A 25,066-nucleotide genomic window follows, 5' to 3' on the forward strand; every position below is an offset into this window, starting at 1 on the left:
ATTAAGTGTTTAAGAAAAATAAATAAATATTTTTAAATGAAATGTAAATAGTTTTTTAATCATTTATATTAGTTTTTAAATTTACTAACAATATCAACTTGTTTTGTCTATAATGTTAAAGGCATCTCTTCTTTTTCTATAAAATTAGTACCACTGCTAGGCATGTTTTAAATAGTATTAAGACTTTAAATATCATTTCCTTTATATGCCTGTTATTCATCTGAAAGATCTTTGCACGATGACAGTACGTTTATACTAGGAATTTTTAATTAAATAGGCTAGGGATCTTAGGATTCTAGAATAATTTGCTTTTCTTCTTGTTCATCTTCTTAATTTATTTATTAGTTATTGAATTTTGAAAGTTTCTATTAGCTACTTGATTATGAATACATATTCTGGTTACTATTGACTTAGAAGTTAACTGGAGTGTCAATTGATTAATTAGTAGGAGATTTCAGTAGCTCTCTTTATATTTTAGTTTCACTAAATGGTTTTGAGTCTTAAGTAGAGTACTATTGTTTCTTTTAGTTAGATTCCACCTAAAAAACTTACTTTGTGTAATAGTCTTTGTCGTCAATCACGTATTCATCTTTGTATATTTCTGTATTTGGAAGATAAACATATCTTTCCTTTTCATAAAGATTATTAGGATTTTTTTCATTTTTAACTACTGGTCTGGAGAAAATTGTATGTTCACGTTCTATAATTTTTTTCTTAAAATTTTAACGGAATTAGAGCACATCTTTTTCATCATTTTTCAAGAAGTCAATTTCATCTTCCTCATTCTCAGAATCACTGTCAGTCTCTGACTGTGATGAAATATCCTCATGGTTGAAGTTTAAATCATTAATTTTCTTTTAAGTGCTTTTACTGTATTATATCCAACTTTAGAAGCACATTCCCACAAATAGACGTCTCACCATAGGATTGACACCTTCTTTACGCTTTTTGTTAATCTTCTGCTTTATAAGCTAAGATTGCTATTTTAAAATAAACAATAATTTAGCCTAATTTTTTAAAAATAAAAAATATTTACTTTCTTTTTGATATAATTCATTCTCTTAAAGGTAATACTTTCTTCCTTTCTCATAATTTAAAGAGCTTTTATTTATTTTTCAAGTTCCTTCTAATTTTTTGGTTAAGGGAAATCATTTACTTCGTCCTTCAGAGAAAATTTGAAAAAATAAAAGAACAACTCATTGAAAAAGATATATCCTTCATAGTCACAATAAATATTCATTTACATGATATGTTTATCAGCTTCTTATCTTTGTTTAATTTTGAATTTTTCACACTTAGATTTTATTTCTTCATCACTAATACCGCTGTTGTGCAGTTTTAAATTCTCAATAAAAGTCTTCTTTTTCATGTTGTAATCTATTTATTTATTTTTGATTCAAAAAAAAAAAATTAAAATTGAGAAATTTAATGAATTTTTTTTACCATATCCAAGAGGCTCTTAAAGCTAAAAGTAAAAATCTGTTAAAAATCTTTCATGTATTTTGATACCCTAATCTTTCTCTGTCATAATACCCCAAAGCTACTTGAAATTATCTTCTGACTCAGTAAAGTTTTAGAGTGGGTTATCAGGATCAATGTAGTTTTCTTCAAATTGATTAATAATAATTAGCACAAACAGGTTCATCATCATATAAGTTTGTATAATAATAAACACAACAAAATATATAATAGAATAATTAGAAGTCCCCTTAACAATATCAAACATTACGGTCATCCAATCTTCTCCTGTGCTACAACGGAACAAGAGAATAAAAGCAGAGTGGAAGTCTTTAAAATTATTAAACTGATCAATAACATTTCCTTCTCTAAAAAAAAAAAATTATTGTTTGTTTATATTTGTAAATAAATAAATTACGTGACAGAACTAAACAGATAGCAACCCAAAATTGCAAAAATAAAGTAAAATAGCAGGAATAAAGCAGTTGCATTCAATAAGTGAGGTAGTGCAAAGATAGTAGTTTGAATTAACTTTTGGAGATTTTAAAATGATTTGATCAGTTTTAGGAGTCTTGAAACTCTCATGACTCTGAGAACTCTTGCAATCTATGGTCCTGCTCTTAAGAAACTTATGAATTATCTACCCATAGAAGTTGTTACTATATCAACAATAGAAGCACAAACTACAAAGAAATCAAATTAATTCCAGCCATTAAAAAAATAGCCCTAAAGTCCGAAAGCAATTATTTTAATAATAGCTTCAGTTACAAATACACTTGTAAAGAAGATATTTAAGTCATTTAAAATTTAATCATATTATTATGGTGAGGTATCATAAGCCATAGCCATAGTGACAATATTGCAAAGTATACAAAATATGATAAAAATCTCAACATATGAAGATCTGACAAATGACCATAGCTTTTATTTAAAAAAATTAATAAGCAACTTAAAATTAAATAAATATTTAAATTTACCATGAATCTTATTTTGTTTGTAGGTTTTTTTAAGGCATTAAAATCAGGAGTCGACTTAACAATCATACGCTATAATTCTATCCACTATGACTGTTCATCAGTTAAGTATTTATTTTTAGCTTTTTTCTGAGCTATGTCAAAATTGAAAGACATAATAGCACTGAATAAGTTAATAGAGAAAAATCCACCAACAAATATGAATACAGCAAAGAAAAATGCGAAGTAAGCACTATTATTAAGAATAGGACCATCATCACCACCATCAATAAAACTCCAAACATAATCAGGCCATCCTTCAAATGAAGACAAAATAAATAGGAAAAGCATTGAGCTTCCTATATTATCACAATTTATATCATAGATTTCCCAAGTAGCTCCTGGAATATTTAGGCACTGATTAAAATTATTATTTAATAAATTAATTATATTTCTTTCATAGATTCAAAATATTTATTTATATATTAATTACTTTTTATTTGTTGTAAGCGTATAGGTTCAAGGATAAATCATCAGGGCCATTGCAATAATGCATCTTTCCTTTCATTAGATTTAAAGCTAATATAGCAAACATTAACCTATTTTTATTACAATTAAAATTATTTTCGTTTTAAAATCATTTTTTAGAAAACATACCAAATAAGAATAAGAACCATAATCATATTAGTAATACCACCAACAGATTCCATTAATGCAGTCACAATCAATTTCATTGACTTATTATGATTGAGTAATCTTAAAGGTCTGAGAGTACGGAGAAGACGGAGAATCTTTATCGCACTTAAATTTATAGAAGTAACACTTACATCAATTATACTGCAAATAACTATGAAAAAATCTAATTAAGACCAACTATCTCTGAGATAAGAGTTATCATCTAAAACCAAACCTAGAGATATTATTTTAATTAAAGATTCTAAAGCGAAGAATGCTGTAAAAAACTTGTCTATCGATAACCCAACAATATAAATCTAAGATTCTTAGTCATTCACATAAGTATCCATCGTTAGTTTTATTGAGCTCAGTACAATCACCCTATTTATTTGAATTTAATTTTAAAAATTAACATAAATTATAAAATAAAAATAGGTAAATTAATAAATAAATAACTTAATTACATTAAAACAACTTGTTCAAATAAAGGATGCACCAATGCTCTATAACAAATCTTTCTAATTATATTTTACTGAGAAAAGATGTATAAAGATTGCTAGCACTTAACTCCTGCAAAGTAAATGAATTAGACTTAATTGATATTTTCTCTTTTGACTTCTTCTAAATCTTCATCTTCAATTTGATTTTGGCTACCTGATTTAAGAGTTTGTGAATGCATAGATTGCGAGTCAGTTTATGATTTTCTATGGCTATTTGAAAAACTATTGCTATTTATTTTATTCATCAAGCTGTTAGAATAGCCTGAAGAACTAAATTAAGATGTTTGTGCTAGAATGGTTGTACCTACACTACTGTAATTAAAGTCAATGTCTTCGACTACTTCAAATCTATTTTCTATTTCCCTTCTATCTGCTTATACTTCAGCTGAGTCGAAGGAATCCATTACTATAGCCAACACTAAATTCATAAATATGTAATTTCCAATAAACATCCATGATATCAGGAAAAGGACAGATAGATAGTTGCTAACATTTGAGCGAATACAAATTTATAGTAAAGTATTCCAATTTTCTATGGTTAGGAGCTATAAAATTGCAAATGCTGAATTTAAAAAGCTATCGAAATTCATTCTTGTAGGCTTATCTGGCATATTAAATGAACCACCAAATAGACTCATACCTAGAAGTGTGTATATGAACATAAATAAAAATAGCAACAAGAGAATATAAATGAACTAAGACAAAGATGAACCTATAGCTGTAATCATTAGTTTCATGAATTAAAGAGAACGGACTAATCTTGTCACTCTTAATACTCTAAAAACTCTTAAAATTCTAATCGCTCTAAATGCACTAAATGAACTACCACTTCCCGTTTCTGTGATAAAGAAGAGTTCAAATAATGATAGACAAACAATAATGCAGTCAAATATATTCATTTTATCAGAAACATATTCTGTAAATCCATCACCAATAATCTTTAAAATCATATCAATTGCAAAGATAAAAGTAAATGAAATATTAAATTAACTTATTGTTTATAACCCTAATAATTTAATTAAAAATATTTATAATCAACTCATAAAATAATTTTTTTAAAATAAATAAATTAATTAAAGTTTTACCTTGTGTGTCTGTGACGATTCCATCTAAACTGAGAATGATGGTGTTGATAATAACACAAATCATTATTGAATATTCAAAAATTGGGGAATGTACTATATACTTAATTCTTCTTCTTAATGCTTAGATTATTCCAATAAGTCCTCCTTCATTTTATTCCATATCGTACTTCGAAATATTAAGTTTTGAAATAATTAGATTTAATTATTTTTATTCTTTGATGGCAATAGTAGAAGGGATGACAGCATCACCTGACCAATCTACTTTAATAAGATTTTAGCCTTTTTTCTCTAAGTTAAGGATTTCTTTTTTTCTAGTAGATACGTAGTCATGCTCAATTGGTTCCTTTTCAAATTCCGTGTTGAATACAGAATCTGTTTTATTCTCTTGAGCTTATTTTTTACTGGTCTAATTCTCTGAAAACTCTAAGGTAATTGAATTGCTAGTATTATTAAGGTTACTTTCATCTATCATGTTGGATTTAGAAAGTATGCTTTCTGATCCTTCACTGAATCTGGAGTCTTTGTGTATATAATTTGAATTAGAAAATATACTTTTAGATAAATCAACAGTAGGTGCACCTTCACTTTAGTTTTGATGCTTTTTTTCTTTTTATTTCTATTAATCTTCTTCATCGATATCAAAAAAAATCTTATTAAGTGCATGTTAGTAATCCCATTATTCCCATTTTATTTCAGTTTCTACTTTTTTCTTTTTTCCTGCTCTATCCTAGTTGGAATTTAACCTTATAGGTTTAGTTGAAGAGTATTGGTGCTTTTTCTAAGATATAGAATCAATTGATTCATCTTATTTTTTTATTTCGTCAATTATAGACTTTTTAGATTTTAGTCTATTTAGTGTATTTTCATCATATTTTAGTTATACAGCAGGAGTGCTATCAATTTTCCTATCACTTAAATTTATGTTATAGTTATTCTGGGAAACATCTTCCAAATTATTCTCCTAGTACTTTTCACTAGATTAAGCCTAATTTATGCTAGGTTCTAAACCCTCTTAATGCTATATTCTTTCAATAATATTGTGTGAAGATGGAGCGCCTTTTATCTTATCATCAATATTTTAGTTTTTATGACTGTGGTAGCTTTTGTTATCAAAGTTGTTAAAGTTATTGCCTTTATCTAAATTGATAGATAATTTATTTTAGTAAATTTCTTCAATATTTTGATTGTCAAGTACTGCAAATAATTTTTCTTTATTCAAACCATCTATTCTAGCAGATCTCTTGTATGGGATCAGTTTTCTTAAATCTAAAAAAAATATTTTAATGAATTGTAACATTTCTAAATGCACTAAATAAAATAAATTTTACCTTCTTTTTTTTATTATTTCTTCTTTGATAGTTTTTTTTGAGAAAAATATTTAATGACGAATCTTAAACTTTTTAGCTTTTTATTTTACTCAGCTCTCCTTTTTTCGTGCTACTCTTATTTTTTTTATGGTTGAATATCCTCAGTGTATTCGTTTGGCTGTTCTAAAAGCACTCTTGGTTTCAATATTTTAGAGTTTAGCAAAAGTTTCATTTCTTCCTTTTTCATATCAAGTTTTTCATCAACATTTGCATGATACTTTCTATCTATTTTACGGCTTTCTTATCTCTTTAATTATGTTTCTTAATTTTATTATTGTACCTAAAAATTTTTATTAAAATTTATTAATAAATCGATTAAAAATAAAACTTTTAATTAAAAATTAGAGAATAAATAAATTTTAAAGTTTCTTAAATCTTACTTTTACAGTTGTATGCTTTTTCTTGTTTTATTGGTCAGAATGCATTTTTGTTTCCTTATTATGATCTTACTTTCCAAAAATATTTAGGAATTCTGCATCATTGAATATGATGGTTGGTTTGGTTTATCTAATTTCATCTTGAGGAATTCCAGGAACATATGTAACAGTATTTTTTCTAGATCTGCTAGCTCCTCTATTGTTTTATGACTAAACCATGGACATTTCTGACACTTCTGATAGTTAATCCAAAGCACTATTTGTTTTTGTTTTACCTCTTTGACTACTTTCATTTTAACTTCCTTAAGAAGCTGTTTAATTTATTCTCCTTGATTAAATTGAATTGGATACACTCTCTTTGCTCTTATCTTTTCTATCTCTTCTATATTATTATATCATTTAAATTGATACATCGTTTTACTTTTATTCATGTTTCTCTTTACGAGTGTTATCTAATTTTAGCTTTTCAGGTAATACTTGATAATTCTCAGTTTAGTCTTGATTATCATTTTACTTTAATTTTCTAGATTTTAATTAATTTATGGTCATTTTATTAGAGGAGTAGTTATTTTCAATTTATGCATCATTATTTAACTTCTCGTTTATTTCATTTTCATTATATTTCTAATTATATCTTAGAATTTTTTCTTAAACCTCTATTTCTTTTAAGAAATCATCTTGAGCAAACTAATCAGAATTAACTGAGTCGTATAGCTTAGAAATACTATTTCTTTTAGAGCTTGAATTCATGCTGTCTAAAATCATATTAGATATTTGATTATTTCTTTTAGATTTCCTTCTTAATTCTTTATTAAATTCTTAAGTACCTTAATCAGCTTTTAATAAAGAATTTTCATTACTTTTTTAATTCAAACTGTCTCGTTATAATCTAATATCCCCTCCTATCTAAGACATTCTTTTGCTTTATAACATATTTTAGCTTAATCTCTTTGAATTTAGCATATTTTCATTTTCACTAATAACTGTTTACTTTCTTTTATTTTTTTTAAATTAAGAACTCTATGAGTAAATTGGTGCTAAGTGTATTATTCTATCTCCAGCAACAATTTACTTATAATTTTTGTTTGGTGAATAGCTATTAGATGATTTGTTTTTGGCAGCTGATCTTTACACTGAGCTAGATTTCCTCGAATTAGAATAGTAATTTTGATTTCCATCTTTTTATTAACAAATAAATAAATAAAAATAATTATTTTTGAAATAAAAATCTTCTAAAAAAAAGTTACTATTTTAATCCAAGATTGTTTTAAATGTAATTTAATGAAATTATTTTATTTAAAATTATATAAAATTTTACCTTTGCTGCTAATCTAATCAAGTTATTCTTGTAGAATTTCTGGAGAAATTAATTCATTTTAATTAGAATTCAATTCTTTGTTTTAAGAGTTACTTCTTTTTTTATTAACTTTGTCTTCATTAGTTTAACTTAAATGTTAATCGTCTTACTCTGAGCAATTTTGGCTCAATAAAGAAGAAGCTTTTTTAATTTCTTAGGCTGCAATATTTTACTTTTAAAATCTTGACTATTTATATTAGTTGGGTTCATTTGAAGCAGGATTTAATGGAACTATTCTAGTAGATGATAAAAGACTATCAACTTTAGAAATTTTTTTAGTTAGTATCTTAGACCTGTTATTTCTTAGATTTCTTGCTTAGCCTCCTTAGACCAAAGTTTTTTGTTTTGGCTGCTCAGTAAATTTAATTTAGAAATTATCAATATTTTCTATAGGAATTCTAGGAGCTTAAGAAAGAGTTCTTACGAGGTTATTTTATTAATTTTCTTTATTATCTACTTCTTTTTCAATTAATTATTATTTACTAAAAATATTATCTCCGTTTATTGATGCTTATAATTAAGGTTGTAATTGTGGTATTGAATGATGGGAGTTATTCATTTTAACTTTATATTCCTTAACTTATTCTAAATTATCTAATGATTACTTATTATTTTTTTTGGTATCGTCTTAACTTAGCTTTCCGCTGCTAGATTATTTTAACAATAAGGATTTAAATTTGTCAGCTAGCATTCCAAACGTCTCTGTGAAACCAAATAGCGAGTGCTGCTTCTTATTCTCTTCTTCTAATTCTTTGTAATAAACTTTGTTTGACTTATATATTCCCCACTCGATCATATCTTTTATGTTATAGCCTGTTTCTTATTCTTAGGATGTTTGATTCTTATCTACTTTTGACTGCTAATTTGATATAGACTCAGTATATTTTACACCAATAATAGCCATTGTTAAATTCATTAAAAAGAATGCCCCAATATAAACTACAAAGAAAAAGTAAAAAATCGAGTAGTACTAATTATTTTTAATAATATTGTATTTAATTTAATAAAAAAATATCTTATTCAAATAAAATATAAATTTATAAGAATTTTTTATTGATAAAAAATATTATCAAAAAGAAGTAAAAATTTTTTTATTTTTCAATGTAAAATTTATTTAAATTTTTCCTTTTCTTCACTAATTTTTAAGTCTTTCTTTCTTTATTTTCAAGCCAAAAAAAATAATATTTTATTTGCAATGAAAAAAAAAAAGTTTGATTGAAGGAAAAAAACTTTGATAAATGCAATTATAATTAAAAAACATTTATTGAAATTATAAATTTATAATTAATTACAGAAAAACCAGATTGCATAAGGTTCATAATTTATGTCCAGCCTTCTAAAGAAACAATAACATAAACATTAAGAACTGACCAGCCGAAAGTATCGAATTAAATAGTATCATAGAAAGGACTTTTCATAGTTTTTGAACAAATTAGTGAATATTCTGGAGTGTTTGCGCAATCAGAATCAGAAGCACAAACAATGACATTATCTCCATCATCTCCTTCCATTATTCCTAATTAAGGATCTATACACCTACTTTTAAGTTAACCTGTGAAAAGCTAGAGACCTGCGATACCAAATATAATAAAAAAGAAGGATAAAATAATTATTGAGTCTTTAAGGAGCGGTATAGAACTTAATAGTGCCTAAATTAATTATTTGAGAGCTTTGATTTTGGTGATAGACTTAAGAGGACGAAGGACTCTTAAAGATCTCAAAGCGCTGAGATTAATTTCATTTTAAGGTAAGAAACCAGTAATAATAATAACTATATCAATAATATTCCATGTGTCACGCAAATAAGCTCCTTTATTGAAAATAAAACCTAAAGCAATAATTTTAAGACCCATTTCTATTGTGTAAATGATGAGCAAAGCTTAATCCATCTCTGCGTTATTATCGCTGTTAGTTGTTGGATCATCAAGTGATAAGAGTATAGAATTAAAAATAATAACACCTAGCGAAATCACTTCAAACACAGGATGATTTATAATTTTCAAGGCAATCCAATTAATAAGTCTAAATTTAAAAAATATATTTTAAATATAATCATAAAATGAGAAATGAGTGAGAGGCAGAATTTAGTTTTTGCAATTATAAATAAATAAATAAATTTAATATTTTTTAGTTCAAATCGCAAAGAAACTGTAAAGATTTTAATCTGATAAATTATTGATTTGAAAATATAGTATTTGATATTTTATGTGGTATCGATTATTTAATAAAAGACTAACTAATTAGCGTTTCGTCTATTACATGCAAAAAATCGAATTAATTACATATTCACATATCCAGTTCGCTTTTATTAAAATTAAGATCAAAATTAAAATATTACACTTTAGTGTACCATATTTTTTTATAGATTTTTTAAAATATGGTATGATCTTGGTATTGGTTGATTCTGTCGAAATCGTTCATTTCTACAATATCTAAGAATGCTTTATTCTTTTAATCATTATATGCTTTGTCAAATTCATCTTCGCTATCAAAAAAGCTTTATTGTTCTTCTACTTCCTATTTTAGTTTCTAAATTTATTTGTCTTGTTCTTCATTTTCATCATTATCTATGATAAAAGATTGCTCTTTATAGAATGCCTCAGCTACTTTTTAATACATTATTTTATTCTATTCCTTTTATTTTTATATTTTATTTAAAATTCAAACCAAATTTTTAGTAGATATATAAATTTTAAGCATACCTTTTTGCCTTGCTTATTATCATTTTCAAGAAAGGATATCTCATTTTGAGAATTGGCTGAGCCTGGCATACTCTCTTGTGTTTTTATACCAGAGTTTTAATTTTATATATTACCATCACTTGAATTATTAAACTAAGAGCTTTCCTCTTCTTCTATCTTTTCTTCCTTCAATATTTCTTTAAGCTTTTCAATCCAGTAGCCCTCTATGATTATTATGATTAAAAATGATATATAAGTGAATAGCAATAATCTAAATATGTTTTATGAAGACAAAGTTTTTTTATTTATGATAAGCGCTTTTATTTTGCAAAGTGAAATGAAGATAATTGTCCTTGAAAAAATGAATTAATTACACTTATTTTAACTGCTTGACGAAAGCATTTCCCTTTAAAATAAAAACTAGTGCTATTTTTTTTTTTGATAAATTATTTATAGTTTTTTATTAAAAGAATTAATAACCTGACAATTAAATTATGCTTTCGCTTTCAAAATTTTTAATAAATATGCATTAGAAACATTAATATTTCCAGTAATATGTTTTTAATAATTTTTTGATTCTTTGGTTTTATCTTCTAAAAAGATTCAGTAATAGTTAATATTATTTATTTATAAAAGGATTGATTTGCCTTGAATTTATTTAATATTACTAAGAAGAAAAAATTTTTGCTGTACTAAAATTAGACAGACTGTCATAGTAATTCTTAAATTTTTGACTAATTTGCCTAATAATTTATATTTTTTATAAAAATTCTATGAATATTTTAATAGATAAATAATAAAAGTAATAAACATTACACATTTTGAAAACCGAAAAACTTTATGATTAAAAATATCACTAAAGCAATTATAAACATGTTTACCAACGAACTATCTTAATTAATCAAATCGAAAAACAAAAGAAATCAATAGTACCAAATTAGTAATAAATTTTTCTATCTTTAATTTATTTATCAATATGTAGATTAATAATATTTTTTATTAATCTGCTTTTTTGTATTATTATTAAATAAAAAATAATGTTAAGCAATATTTAACTTGATTTTAATGTTTTCATATTTTCAGAATAAAATATATGTAACAGTGTTTATTCCAAATATTTTTTTAAAATCAAAAATAATTTTATAAAGTATTTTTTGAAATTATGAATTTGAAGACTTATATAATAAGTTTGAGATTCTAATTTGATCAACCTAATTAAATAAGTGTAAGAACAAGTATCTTTAGTCTATTAATAATTATCAATTAAAAAATAAAATCGATCACTCAATCAGATTAAATGAATTAATTACATCAATTTATTACTCATACGATTGATTATCGCCTTCGATTTTTATTTCTTTTTAATACTTTTAAATATTCAAAATAAATAAAAATTTAACTAAAAAATTATTTTAAAAACAACAAAAACTTCAAGCTCTTTTGAAATTAAAATTTAATGATCATAATTGAAGGGAAGTCAATGCATTTATTATATAAGTAAATGTAATTATTAGAAAACATAAAAATTAACATTAAATTTATTAAATTTTATAAATCAATTAACAATATAGACATTATATATTAGTATGAATATAAATTTTGAATTAATTGAATTAAGATAAACATCTTTTTTGCTACTTTAGAAAAATATCTTAGAGTTTTATAAAGTATTTTTATAAATTAAGTATTTGAAGATACTTACATACATATTTGATTGGCATTCTAATTTGAAGTGTAAGAACAGCTATCTATTGATAATAAATAATGAAAACCATATGTTTCGATTAATTCAAGTTTTAATTAAATCAGTCTTTAAATTTAATAAAATCGAGGATAAAAAATCACATGGAAAGAAAATTTTTTGTTAAAATTATTAAAAAATAACAAAAATGGGAAAACCATTTTTAACTGAAAAATTATTTTAAATAATAAAAAAAGAAACAATTCTTTAAAATTAGAAAGTTGATAATTAAAAATGAATGAATGATTAAACACATATATTATAAGAAATATAAGTGATTATTTACATGGTTGATTAGAATTCTTGTATTTAATATTCATATAAGAAAATATAAGAAACCAATTAATAAGATATATATATATATTTATTAATAATAATTCAAATTTTAGATTGGTAGCACTAAGACAAACTTCATTTTTATTACTTTCGCAACAATTTTTAGCAAAAAATAAATTGAAATGTTAAGTAGCAGACACGATGATAAAAAATTTGTAATTCCAGAAGAGTGGAGAACTTCATAATACTTTTTAGGAAATAGATATTTAAAAGAAGACAAGTATGAAAGATTTGTAGAAAAGAAAAATGATATAGAGTACTTGAAGAAATAGTTTAAGAATATATTTGATGCTTATATTGAGAAGCTTGAATATGAAGACAGAGAAATTCCTATTTTATTTTTAGACTTCATTGTTTAAATGTTTTTATTTGCCTTGTCACAGGATTTCAACTTTAAAAAAACTACAACTTTGATTGAAATATGCTATAATGTTTACTCTGAATCATTTAATAAAAGGCTATCGTCAGAAAAGTCATTGAATCTTTTGAAGTAAATATTAGTACGCCATTCATTATTTAGACCTCCCGTTTCGATTCTCGTGTTTGATTTAGACGAAATAAAGAAAATCAACAACTTTATGCTACATAATTTCTACAGACATTATGAGATGTATTTATTTGCAAATACTCCCTTTGTTAACTTAGAAATAAGAACCTTTGATATGTTTAAATCTAAATTCCCTTACACAGATTTTCTTAGCGATGGTTAAGTAATACCAAGAACGGAAATCCCTATGCTTCAAGAATATCTTATTGATAAAGAAACTGGTTTAACCCCTGAATAATTAGAGGAGTAATTAATTTATTAAAATATTTAGTAAAAAATATAACAGACCGAATTTTTATATAAAAATTTAATGTGTTGTTATTATAGTAAAATAATAAAAAATTTATATAACTAGAATTATGAAGGGAGATAGTATTCATATGGTTCCCCCTAAAAAAAGAGAAGAATGGATGAGACTCAAGAGAGAAAGAGAAAGATAGTAAAAAATAGACAAAGCTATATAAAAGGAAACTGAAAGACTTAATAAAGAAATGGAGGAAAAGATGAAAGTATAAGATGATGCTTTTATAGAGGCTGTTCAAAATATAAAAAATCCAAAAAAGAAATGATTTTTCTTAATTTCAAATATGTGAATTAGTAGAGATATTTGTACACTTTGTTATATCATTTCTTCCAAATTAACTTCAGTATAAATTTTAATTGATAAGGCATATCATACATAATATTGAGTTTATTTATTTACAAAAGCAGATTAATCTTTACAAAATTCGTATAGTTTAATTTAGTTTTTAGAATAAATTTAAATTATATCATCTTGATACAGTGTCAAGAAAATATTTCTAACTTTTATTTATTTATTTCTTATTAAAATTATTTCATTTTCTATTTCTTTGTTTATCAACATAAATAAAAAAAATCAAAAAATTTAAAAACTTTTAAGAGATAAATATTTATCTTATTAATAGTTTATAAACATTTACTTGCTATTTATGAAATTTACTTTAGATAATTTAAATTGTATTAGATAAAAGAAACAAATATCCTTTTATAAGAGTCAATTTTTTGTTTTAATCGTAAATAAATTAGCTTTGCTAGATAGTTTTTATCATTTTTCAATAATTCAATATGTTAGAAGTAAAATAATTTTTTTAAAAACATTTTTATTATGTAATTTTTTATTCAAATTTTTTTTGTTTAATTTGTAAATTAGTATGAAGATAACCTATAATTATTTGCAAGAAGATCTCCTTAATAGAGTTTTTAACCAAACAAAGAAATAAGCAAGCAAAAATCAAACAAATAAAGCTAAAGAATTCAAAGGAATAAAAAAGAAAAAACAAAATTTTTAATTTATATCAAGTATCAAAGTTCTAGATATAGCAAGAATAAAAAGGAAAACTTAAATTTAGAAGATTTTAGTTATTTGAAAAATGTGGACTAGATTAGCATATCTTACTTTATCATAGGCATTTAATCCAGTAAAAGTTGGTAAAGAATGGAGAAGACCTATGCTCAGCAATCGTTATAAAGCTTTGTTGAGAAAGCAATTCAGATTAAATAATATTCCATGGATTGTCAATTTGCCAAAAGATGATAGCAATAATCCAAGACATAAACAACCTAAGGGTACTTTGGAATAGAGAAATAGACCTTTCCGTCTTGCAAAAATTAAATAAAATATTGCTGATGCTCCTTAAAAAGAATTAGAATATCGTTAAAAAGCTATAAATGAAAGACCTCTTTCTGGTTTAGATGCATTTATTCAATTAACAGTTCCTTATTGGTTAACTGCTCGTACAAAGGAAGCTATTAGAGAAGAAAAAACTGGTAAATCTAGTCAATCAGTTGTTTCTTTGCAAGATAAAAAGAGAGGTTTTGGTGCTAAAGTTAAAAAATGAGTCAATATTTAAAATTATTTTATTAAAAACACTTTCGATATTCAAAAGAAATGTTTATTAATCACGCATTATTAATTTTATAAGTGTTTATTGTAAATGCTAAATGATATGTGGAAATTTGAGTGCAAATTAAGTTTTCTTGAATAACTTAAAATATTTAAAAACCTTTAAATCTAAATTTTTTTAATGTTTAAAAAATGTTTTTATAAGGTTATTAAATTTATATTAGTTAATTAATTGTGATTTTAACTCAAAAAGTAATAGTAAAATTTTAATAAATTCTATCTAGCCATACCAATATTAATTTTTGTTATATAATTAATATAAATAAATATATTTAAAATGTTTATTTACTTATTAATTTGAGCTAAATTTTTAAAAAATATTTATTAGTAAATTAATTTTAATAAATTTTCTAATGAATAAATATTATTGCACATTAAATAAAAAATTAATTATTTTTTAAATTATAAAAAGGATCTATTTAATATTAATGTCAATAATGAAAATGAATTATTTAGTTAATTTTAGATTGAATAAATGTAATTATCTAAAATTCAATTATTGATGTATTTTTAATAGTATTTTTATAGTTTATTTCTATTTTAAGAATTGTTAATTTCTAATTTAGATTTAAATTTTTATTGTGAAATAACAAATTCACTTAATTATTCCACATTTTTTTTAAATATGTAAAGATTTACTATTTATCTACTAGAAATTGTTGTTATTTCTTTATATTGTTTACAAATATAAATAAAAAAATCAAGTATAAATAAGAAGATAAATTAATCATTTTATAATATCCATCAAATTTTATGATAACCAGATTAAGACGATGCCACACAAAATGACATTATTAATTAGAATAAAAAATAAATTTTCAAAAGTAATAAAGAAAAGATTGACTATTTATCTACTAGAAATTTTATAATTTATTTATTTGTTCTGCTTACAATATAAGGTTAATAAATCAGGTAAAAATTATAAAACAATTTATTATATATTTTCTAAAAATTAATACATCAATTTATCAATGAAATATGAAATAATTAATTCAGTTAATAACACAAAAAATTATGTAAAAAGTTTTCTATAAGAATCATACAAATTATTTTAAATGTAATTTTATTCATTTTACTTTTTTATAATGAAAAGAATAATTTTATTATTTCTTAGATAAATTATTTTCCAAAATTATATTTGAGATAAAATAATTTCATTTATTTTAGTTTAAGATTTAAATTAATCAAATACTTGTTAAAATAATTCATTTTATATAAAATTAAAAATAATTTTTATTTCAAGCTATAAAATCAAAATAATGTTATGTTGTAAGCATATTTATAAATAAAATATATGATATTTTAATAATATTTATAAAAACAAAAAAAATATTAATTCTAGTATCATTAAGATTACCAAAATTTTGATGAATGAAATAAATAATTATATTTTAATATTTCAAACCTGTATTTAATGGATAGGAAAATAATTATGAAATAGTTTATTATCATATTTTTATTTTGTTATTTAAATTTTCTAAAGAGTTTTCTTTGTTCAATTTCTAAATTGAGAAAACAAATTTAATCAGATGTTACTAATTATTAATTATTTGATGCACAAAAGATAGAATTTATTAGGATTTTACTTAGTTCATTTATTTAGAGAAGTAAAAAGTTTGATTTTGCTTAATAAAAGAAATATAAAGGAAACTTATTAAAAGGTGTAACATTAATTATCTATTATAGTTAAAATATAGAAATAAGAAAAAAAAAATTAATAATATGTTACTAAATAATCATTATTGAATTTTCAAAGATTAGAATTTATTAGTATTTCGCTTTGTTTTTTATTAATAAATATTTAATATCTTTTTAAATGCCAAACTTTGTTCTTATTATCATTTAAAATAGAAGTAAGAAAAAATAAATCTAATTATATGTTACTAATGATTAATTATTTGATACAGAAAGGATATAATTTATTGGTATTTTACTATCATTTTTATCAAAGTAAGTAGTTTTATTTGCTTTTATAAATGAAATCAAAGAGAAAATCAATTTATTTTTAAAGGTTAAATAATATTTGTATTTGTAATATGAGTTTAAATAACATTAATGATTTTTACTAAATATGTTTTGGTATTTTACTTAGTAAAATTTAAATCGATGCAAGAAAATTTACCAATTTTAAGCATTAACTTTTTAAGATGTTTGTACTATTGAAATAAAGTAATCAAAACAAAAAGCAAAATAAAAAATTGAAACTAACTAAATCTAGACATTGAATTATTTAGATTACATTTGAATGAATTAATTTATCAAATATAAATTATATGAAATTTCATTTAAAATCAATGAAATCACTAGATGGATTGGATTAATTTAAAAGTTGAAAAGTAAGTAATGTCTGCTTGTAATTTTTTATTTCTGGTAATTACAATACTCAATAAAAGTAAACACTAAATTTATAATATTTCTTAAAATTTTCAGTACATTCATCATAGTATTACTAATTAGCCATAAATTTGAATAAATTAATTTGCTTTTAAATATTAAAAACATTATTAAAGAATTAATAATTAATAAAATATTAAATTAATTTATTAATTAACAAATCAATAACTCTCAATAAATGAACCTACCTCATTAATCTGCAGAAAAGGTAGATTTTAGAAATTATTAGGGTTATATACTAAAATTTATTGTTTAATAAAGGAAGAGACCAATAAAGGTGTACACACAAACAATTTTATTGAGACGCTTCAAACTGATAATGTAATTAATTCACTTGTTCATGAAATTAAAAAAAAGCAAATATATTATTTATCAAAATACCAGATTGAAGAGAAAGGACTCATTAATAACGGTGTTTAAAATATAGTGAAGGAAAATGCTTAAGCAGCTTAAACGCAATTGAGTTCGGATGAAAAATCTAGCTCATCAAAAGAATAAGTTAAAGTAGAAATAAAGGTAGTTTTAAAATTTATTTTTAAATTATTATTATTAAGATGGATTAATATAAATAAAGGAGCAAGATAAAGAATTTAGAATGGATAATAAGACATTTAAATTAGGCGTTCCTTGGATTTTAAGACTCATGTTTGTAGATGTCACAAAATTGATGTATTTGGTTCATAAAAATGTGATTTAAAAGAAAAAAAGAATGGATTTGCATCATTTACCAGATTTAGAGCCAAGTGAAAAAGTAGAAAATAACTATTTCTTGATGGAAGAAGCACTTAATAGGATTAGCAAAGGCTAAAACATTTAAGGAAAACATGTTTCAAGCATGGTGAAATATGTTTTTAGAGTAGAATTTCTTAAGTGTCATATTATCATAGCATTGAGTTTAATTGTAAAAGTATTTAACTCTGTTCTTATTTAAAGAATTATAACTGCTTACAATGATGATGATTTAGGCATGGCTTTATTTTGGGCTTTTATGCTTTTCATACTACTTTTGATTAATATTTCTACAAACAATAATGCTTTCAACTTGGTTCAAAATATTTCAGGTAAAATGTTTATTTTTACTTCAAAAGTATTTTATTTTAAAGATAATTTTTATAGCTTAAATTAGACTGAATTTGGTTACTTATCTCTACACAAAGGCATCCAATCTCTCAAACTTTCAAATATAAAAAGCTAATATAGGAAAATTATTCAATTTGATATCTTACGATTTAGGTACATTGGAAATGATGCTTTATTTTGCATTCATGATTCTCTACATTCCTCTTTTACTAGTTATATCAGCAGTTGTGCTTTACTTTCGTTTTGGAGGGTATGGAATTCTGAGTGTTGTGATCATAACAATGATCATTCCAGTTTAGCTGATATTTGGAGTTAAATAAAAAGTGTATACTGATATGAAAAATAAATTTTCTGATGAGAGAATAGTAAAATATTTTGTTAACTTTATTCTAATTTTAAATTTAAAATAAATGAAATTTTCTAATTCAAAATTTAATCATTTCTTTATTTATTTATTTTACAATTTTCTTTAACTTTACAGAAACTCATTAATGAAACTGTGGAAGGTATTAGATTAATGAAAATGTATGGATGGGAATAAGCTTTTGAAAAATATGTAAAAATAGTCAGAAAGAAAGAGCTTAATAGCATTAGAAATATTTAATTATTTAGAGCATCTGATCGTGGAAATTCTACTTCATTAGTCCTTATTGCTGCTTTCTTCCCTATTTTGATTGTGTATTATAAAGGTACAGCAACTGTCTCTAGTTCAATTATTTATGCTACCCTTGAATAGCTTTATGGATTGAGGAGTATTTTGTTTTTAACAGGTGTTGGAATAGGATTCTTATTTTAAATTGGATTGATTTTAAATCGTTTTGCAGACTTTTTGAGACTCAAAAAATAATCAACTACATTCTTGGAAGAAAACCTTGACCATGATCCTGAGCTTTATGAGAGATAATTACAAATTAAAAAGAAAAGAGAACAACTCAATAAAAAGAAAATGGTCTTCCTCAAAGAAAACCCATAAGGATAAAGAGATAAATAAGCTATGAAGCAATTCGAACTTGAACCTGAAGAATAAAAAACTATTGATATCAAGAATAATAAGTACAACTAAATAGAGTACGCTATTCAAGAACCATCAGATCCTTAAAATGCTGCTGAGTTTACTAATTTCAGTGGCTTTTGGGATGTTGACAATCCTCCTGTACTTAAAAAAATTGACTTAAAAATTAGAAAAGGCTGGTAGTATGGCATTGTTGGTAAAGTAGGCTCTGGTAAGTCTTCTCTATTGCAAGTTATGTTAGATGAGATTCCTCATCTCTAAGGTGACTTAAAAAAAGTTGGCACAGTCAGCTTTGTAGAGCAAGAACCTTACGTGTTTTCTGGTAAATTCAAGGACAATATTTTATTTGGCAAGCCCTATGAAGAAGAATTTTACAACTAAGTGCTTAAGGCATGCTGCTTGGTGTAAGACTTAGAGCAGTTACCAAATGGGGATGAGACAGAAATTGGTGAAAGAGGTAAATTGAGTTAATTATTAATACTGATTTTATTACATGATGATTATTTATTTAATTAGGTGTTAATTTGAGTGGTGGTTAGAAGGCAAGACTTTCTCTAGCCCGTGCAGTTTATAGCAGAAGCGATATTTACTTATTAGATGATCCTCTGAGTGCAGTTGATTCCAAAGTTGCTAGAAAACTTTACCAAAATTGTTTAAATGGATTACTGAAAGACAAAACTGTATTATTGGTTACTCACCAAATTCACTTCACTAAATCTTGTGATGAAATACTCGTTTTAGAATAAGGTAACCTTGCTCATAGAGGTAAATTCCATGAATTAGAAAAGATACTTTTAGAGATGGCTAATTAAGAGACTTTTGGTGAAGATAAAGCTTCTTAATCACATTTGTCAAGCAATAACTTGAATATGCTTGAAAATTAAAAAGATGAAGAAGATAATAAAGCTTAAGAGCATCTAGATAAAGAGCAAGAGGAAAAACTCAAAGAAATTAAAGAAAAAAAAGGCAAATTATTTATATTAGAAAAGGAAGAGAAATTTGACCTATCATTAAGAACATATAAAACTTATTTTGGATACATTAGAAGCAACTTCAGAATTGCTTTTGTATTGAGTCTTTATCTTTTGAGTGAAGGTCTTTACACATCATTTTATTACGTTTTCGGATCTTACGATCAGACTGAGGATAAAACACAATTATTCTATGTGTCAGGAATTCTGATGGTCTGCTTTATCATTGTGTGCGTCTCAAAGTATATCTTAACTGTGTTAACTGCAAATATATCGAATTAAAATCTACATACTCATATGTTTAATTAATTAACTCGAGCTCCTATCTAATATTTTGATTAAACTCCTTCAGGACGTATTCTAAATAAATTTTCAAGTGATATCGGTAATGCAGATTTGATGCTTCCTTTCATGCTTTTTGATAGTTTAGAAGGTCCTCTTCAACTACTTAATATATGCATTACTGTTGGAGTCTTTAACCCATGGTTCTTTATCATCGCATTTTTCATGATATTCACTACAATATTGCTTTTGAAAAATAACATGCCTCTAATTGTTGGATCTAAATAATTAGATTTGATGTTTAAAAGTCCAGTGTATTCTTTCTTTGCTAGAACAATTTAGGGCATAGTGCATATCAGAATTTATAAGTAAGCAAAAACTTTCTTCACTTAAATGTGTAAAAATGCAAATAATTCTATTCGTACAAATTATGCTGTATGGAGATTTAATAGAGCTTTCGCATTCAATTAATAGCTAACAACTACTTGCTTTAGTCTTTCAGGAATCATTCTTAGTATTTACACATCTTCATCTTCAGATAAATTAGGTTAATCTATCGTATATTTAACATAAATTATTGATGTTATAGCAGCACTTTCTCGTTAAATTCCTAATCTTGACAGCAACATGTCATCTGTTGAGCGTGCCCTGTAAATCTGTAGACTTCCTTAAGAAGATCCATTAGTTAATCCTTTGGATCACAAACTTTACTTAACAAACGGCGAAGAAGATAAAAAAAAATAACAAAAAAAATCAGAAAATAATCACTTGAAAAAATCTTGGGTAAAAAATGGTGATATTATTTTCTAAAATGTTCAAATGAGATATAGAAAAGACCTTGACTTAGTATTAAAAGGTTGCAATTTTAGTATAAGAGGAGGCGAAAGAGTAGGTTGTGTAGGTAGAACTGGTGCTGGTAAATCTTCTATTTTACAAGTTCTTTTCAGAATGGTACCATATGAGAGTGGAAGTCTTATCACTATAGATGGTGTAGACATAAAAGAGATGGGTCTACATACACTTAGAAACTCTATGAGTATAATTCCTTAAATACCTTTCGTATTTAGTGGATCAATAAGAAGAAACTTAGATCCTTTAGATGAATATACCGATGAAGAAATCTGGTAAGCATTAAAACAAACAGATTTAGAGGAGACAATTAAAAAACTACCTCATGGTTTGTTGACAGATATGTCAAATGCTCAAAGTGTTTTCTCAACTGGATAGAAATAGTTAATATGTTTAGCTAGAGCCATTTTGAAAAACAGTAAAATATTAGTGCTAGATGAAGCCACAGCAAATGTTGATATGAGGACTGATGAATTCATTTAATAAGCTATTAAATAGCAATTCGTAAATTCTACTATATTTACAATAGCTCATCGTTTGAATACAATAGCAGATTATGATAAGGTAATTGTTATGGATTAAGGTGTTGTATCTGAATGTGATGAACCTTATAAATTATTGGTTAAAACTATTGGAGATAGCGATATAACATCTGACTCTATATTTGCATAGATGGTTAAAAATACTGGAAAAGATAACTCCCTAAATATTTTAAAAATTGCCTAAAAAAGATATAGTGAACTCCATAACATAGATGAATGATTTATATAAAAATTAAAAAATTTAATTTTAATTATTTTAATATTTAATCAAACCCTTTTAATAAATATTATTTGTTTTGTTTTTAATAAACTATTAAAATTTATACTGTTGTTTCTCTAAAATAAAGATTGAATTTAAGTAATATACCAAATTTATATTTTTTTATTTTATTTAGATACTTTTTAGTTCATTCCTGATTTAATGTAGGTATGTATCTTCAAGGATTTAAGGTATTTAATCTTTTGAAATTACACCTGATCAATCATTATCAAACTTTTTAAATAATCTTTTGGCTACGTACAACGTTTATTCCATAGCTTTCGAATACCTTTTAAGAGGATCTCCTTATTACCATAATTGTGTTACTTAAGCTTTTAATTCGATTTTGCTGCATAAATATTTTATACCTAAAGCTTCAAAGTTTTCTTATGTAATGATGATTTTATCTTTATTTGAGTCTAAAATTTTAGCTAACTTCCTCTTATGTAAGAGTATGTATAATCATATCCTAATAATTTTTACCCTTATTTAATCAGCTTACATCAATCTAGCTATCTTTTTGCTGAATATTTTAGGAAAACTTACTTTCCTAATACCTTGCTTATTATTCACTGATTTTTTTCTAAATATAATTTATTGAATTCATAAAAACAGTGAGTTTATTTATTTATAAATTTACTAATACTTTATTTTATAATGAGATTAAAAACTGATAAATAAAAGATAAGTAATATCTGAGTAGTGATAACATTTAAATTTAAAATTTAGAGGTTTATTTAATGGTTGAATAGTACGAAAGTAAAAAATATAGAATTAAGTTTATTAAAAATTATTAAATTAATTTCCTTATTTAACATCTTTTTAAAATTTAATAAAATAAATAAAAACAAAAATCTATAAAATAAATAAATTAGAAGGTTTTAAAAAAATTTAATTTAATATAAAAATTTTAAATAAAACGGTTAAACTTTATTAATAAAATTAATTAGTTATTTTTTCAAATTTATATTATTTCTTTCAATTTATAAATTTTTCTTATAATAAATTATTCTATTTGAATAATATTTTAATAAAATATATACTTGTTAATGATCTCACAGAATATATATTCTAAAATATTCGATTCAAAAATGAATGTAGTAAATAAAGTTTACAATATTTAAAATATTCAAATATATTTTGATATTCTTAATCAATTTAAAAATATTCTGGATCACTAAAATAAACATTAAATATATAACTAAAATTTTATTTCTCATCTTTTTAATCTTTTATTTGTGTCAAAATGAGAGATTTCTTAATTAAGTGGGTGAAACCACATGCATGAATCTTTGCTCTTTATTTTGTAAATTAAATAAAAAATTAAAAAGAAAAAATAAATGTAATTAATTATAAAGGAAGTTTTTGAATATATTGTAATTTAATTAATTAGAGATTTTTTAAGCATTTAATTGAAGAAAATATCATTTAAATTGTATAAATTTATAATAAACTATCAAATTAATTAAATTTTTGTTTTGAATGCAAATTTATTAAAATAATAAATGTATTTTTTTACAATAAATCATAAAATAAAGAATTAATTTTGTTAGTTTTTAAATTTTTTTTTCATCACCCAAATTATTTCTTTCTTCGCTCAAATTATTTCTTCCTAACAGATTGGCACTATTTGCTTCCTTCTCGCATAAACAGTATAAGGAATGTATTAGCCATTTTCAAAGGTATGATAACCAACCACGCATGAGCCGCAAAGATTTTTTGTTATAAGACTGTAAACCGTTGTTAATCCTGAATATATACCATAAGAAAATAGAACAATTACGCATATAACATTTTTTGTTGTAAAATCATTCTGCAGAACATAACCATCATAAAATTTTTTGTCTTGCTCTAAGCTTTCTAGAAACTATTCTGCTGTGACTTCACAGTAAGGGCTAAATATGTATTATGGATTTGGTTTATCATCGAGAGGATTAATTTTACAATTATTTTTATGACTACTTTCCTTAGCATCTTTTTCGATTTATATAACTAATTAACTATGTAAATCATAGAATTTAGACAAATTATGCTAATTTAAGTAAATTTCACGGCACTGTAGCCCAATCCCACCCAAATTTAAGACACAAAACCCTAATGAATATAAACCAACTAGATATAATAGAAAATTTTTATTTTTAAAGCAACTTTCATACAAGCTCGGATTATATTCTTCTTTATGATAGATTGATATAATTATTGCATAAGGATTAGCAAATGATAAGAAGCTAAGATATCTTTCTCTACTGACTTAAGTGCGGCAGCATATTAAAAAAAAGCAGATAATGAAAATAAGTATAGTGAATGAAGGCGTACTAAAATTTGCAATGCTAGCAATAAAGATAAAAGTTAAATAATGTTGATATTATTAAAAGATGTCGATGATTGAGTGACTAGTTCCTGGAGCAGGAACTATTTGTTATATTTTCATCAGAAATCTAAAGCCATTTGTGGAACTATATGACTACCAATATAAATAAATACATATTGGCACATAAATAATTATTCCTAACCAAAATAATTTGTTTACTTATAGCATTTTCATCGTTTAATACTCTTTTTGTCTTTATTTTTTGCAAAATTAATTATCTTTTGTTTATTTTTAATTAAATAACTAAAAAAAATAGATTCTAACAAATTAAAACATCAAAAGGATTTGGAGAATTTATAAAGTAC

The 25,066-nt window shown here is 24.0% G+C and overlaps 5 protein-coding genes across 5 annotated transcripts; 3 read left to right on the top strand and 2 right to left on the bottom strand. All coding sequences in view use genetic code 6, as the record gives it.

Annotated features, from left to right (window-relative positions):
- Positions 1–59: 59 nt before the first annotated feature.
- Positions 60–10,855, bottom strand: TTHERM_00785850 (cation channel family transporter; the record flags this gene model as incomplete). Its single annotated transcript, XM_001022123.2, has 16 exons — positions 60–980; positions 1,037–1,377; positions 1,444–1,826; positions 1,877–2,379; positions 2,436–2,828; positions 2,905–3,010; positions 3,069–3,467; positions 3,551–4,592; positions 4,672–5,937; positions 6,000–6,318; positions 6,419–7,593; positions 7,734–8,742; positions 9,065–9,794; positions 10,111–10,406; positions 10,475–10,677; positions 10,828–10,855. The coding sequence occupies 16 exons, from the start codon at positions 10,853–10,855 to the stop codon at positions 60–62; spliced, it is 9,114 nt and encodes a 3,037-aa protein (XP_001022123.2).
- A 1,797-nt stretch (positions 10,856–12,652) lies between these two features.
- Positions 12,653–13,646, top strand: TTHERM_00785860 (hypothetical protein; the record flags this gene model as incomplete). Its single annotated transcript, XM_001022124.1, has 2 exons — positions 12,653–13,323; positions 13,433–13,646. The coding sequence occupies 2 exons, from the start codon at positions 12,653–12,655 to the stop codon at positions 13,644–13,646; spliced, it is 885 nt and encodes a 294-aa protein (XP_001022124.1).
- An 822-nt stretch (positions 13,647–14,468) lies between these two features.
- Positions 14,469–14,936, top strand: TTHERM_00785870 (hypothetical protein; the record flags this gene model as incomplete). Its single annotated transcript, XM_001022125.3, has 1 exon — positions 14,469–14,936. The coding sequence occupies one exon, from the start codon at positions 14,469–14,471 to the stop codon at positions 14,934–14,936; it is 468 nt and encodes a 155-aa protein (XP_001022125.1).
- Positions 14,937–17,573: 2,637 nt separating this feature from the next.
- On the top strand, positions 17,574–22,351 carry TTHERM_00785880 (ABC transporter C family protein; the record flags this gene model as incomplete). Its single annotated transcript, XM_001022126.2, has 7 exons — positions 17,574–17,603; positions 17,657–17,716; positions 17,780–17,911; positions 17,970–18,456; positions 18,512–18,840; positions 18,957–19,944; positions 20,004–22,351. 7 exons carry the CDS (start codon positions 17,574–17,576, stop codon positions 22,349–22,351), a joined length of 4,374 nt encoding a protein of 1,457 aa, XP_001022126.2.
- Positions 22,352–23,987: 1,636 nt separating this feature from the next.
- Positions 23,988–24,935, bottom strand: TTHERM_00785890 (transmembrane protein, putative; the record flags this gene model as incomplete). The annotated part of the gene is made up of 2 exons (XM_001022127.2): positions 23,988–24,854; positions 24,921–24,935. The coding sequence occupies 2 exons, from the start codon at positions 24,933–24,935 to the stop codon at positions 23,988–23,990; spliced, it is 882 nt and encodes a 293-aa protein (XP_001022127.2).
- Positions 24,936–25,066: the final 131 nt, after the last annotated feature.

This window comes from Tetrahymena thermophila, assembly GCF_000189635.1.
Source record: "Tetrahymena thermophila SB210 genomic scaffold scf_8254491, whole genome shotgun sequence".
In the NCBI taxonomy this organism is placed as follows: Eukaryota; Ciliophora; class Oligohymenophorea; order Hymenostomatida; family Tetrahymenidae; genus Tetrahymena; species Tetrahymena thermophila.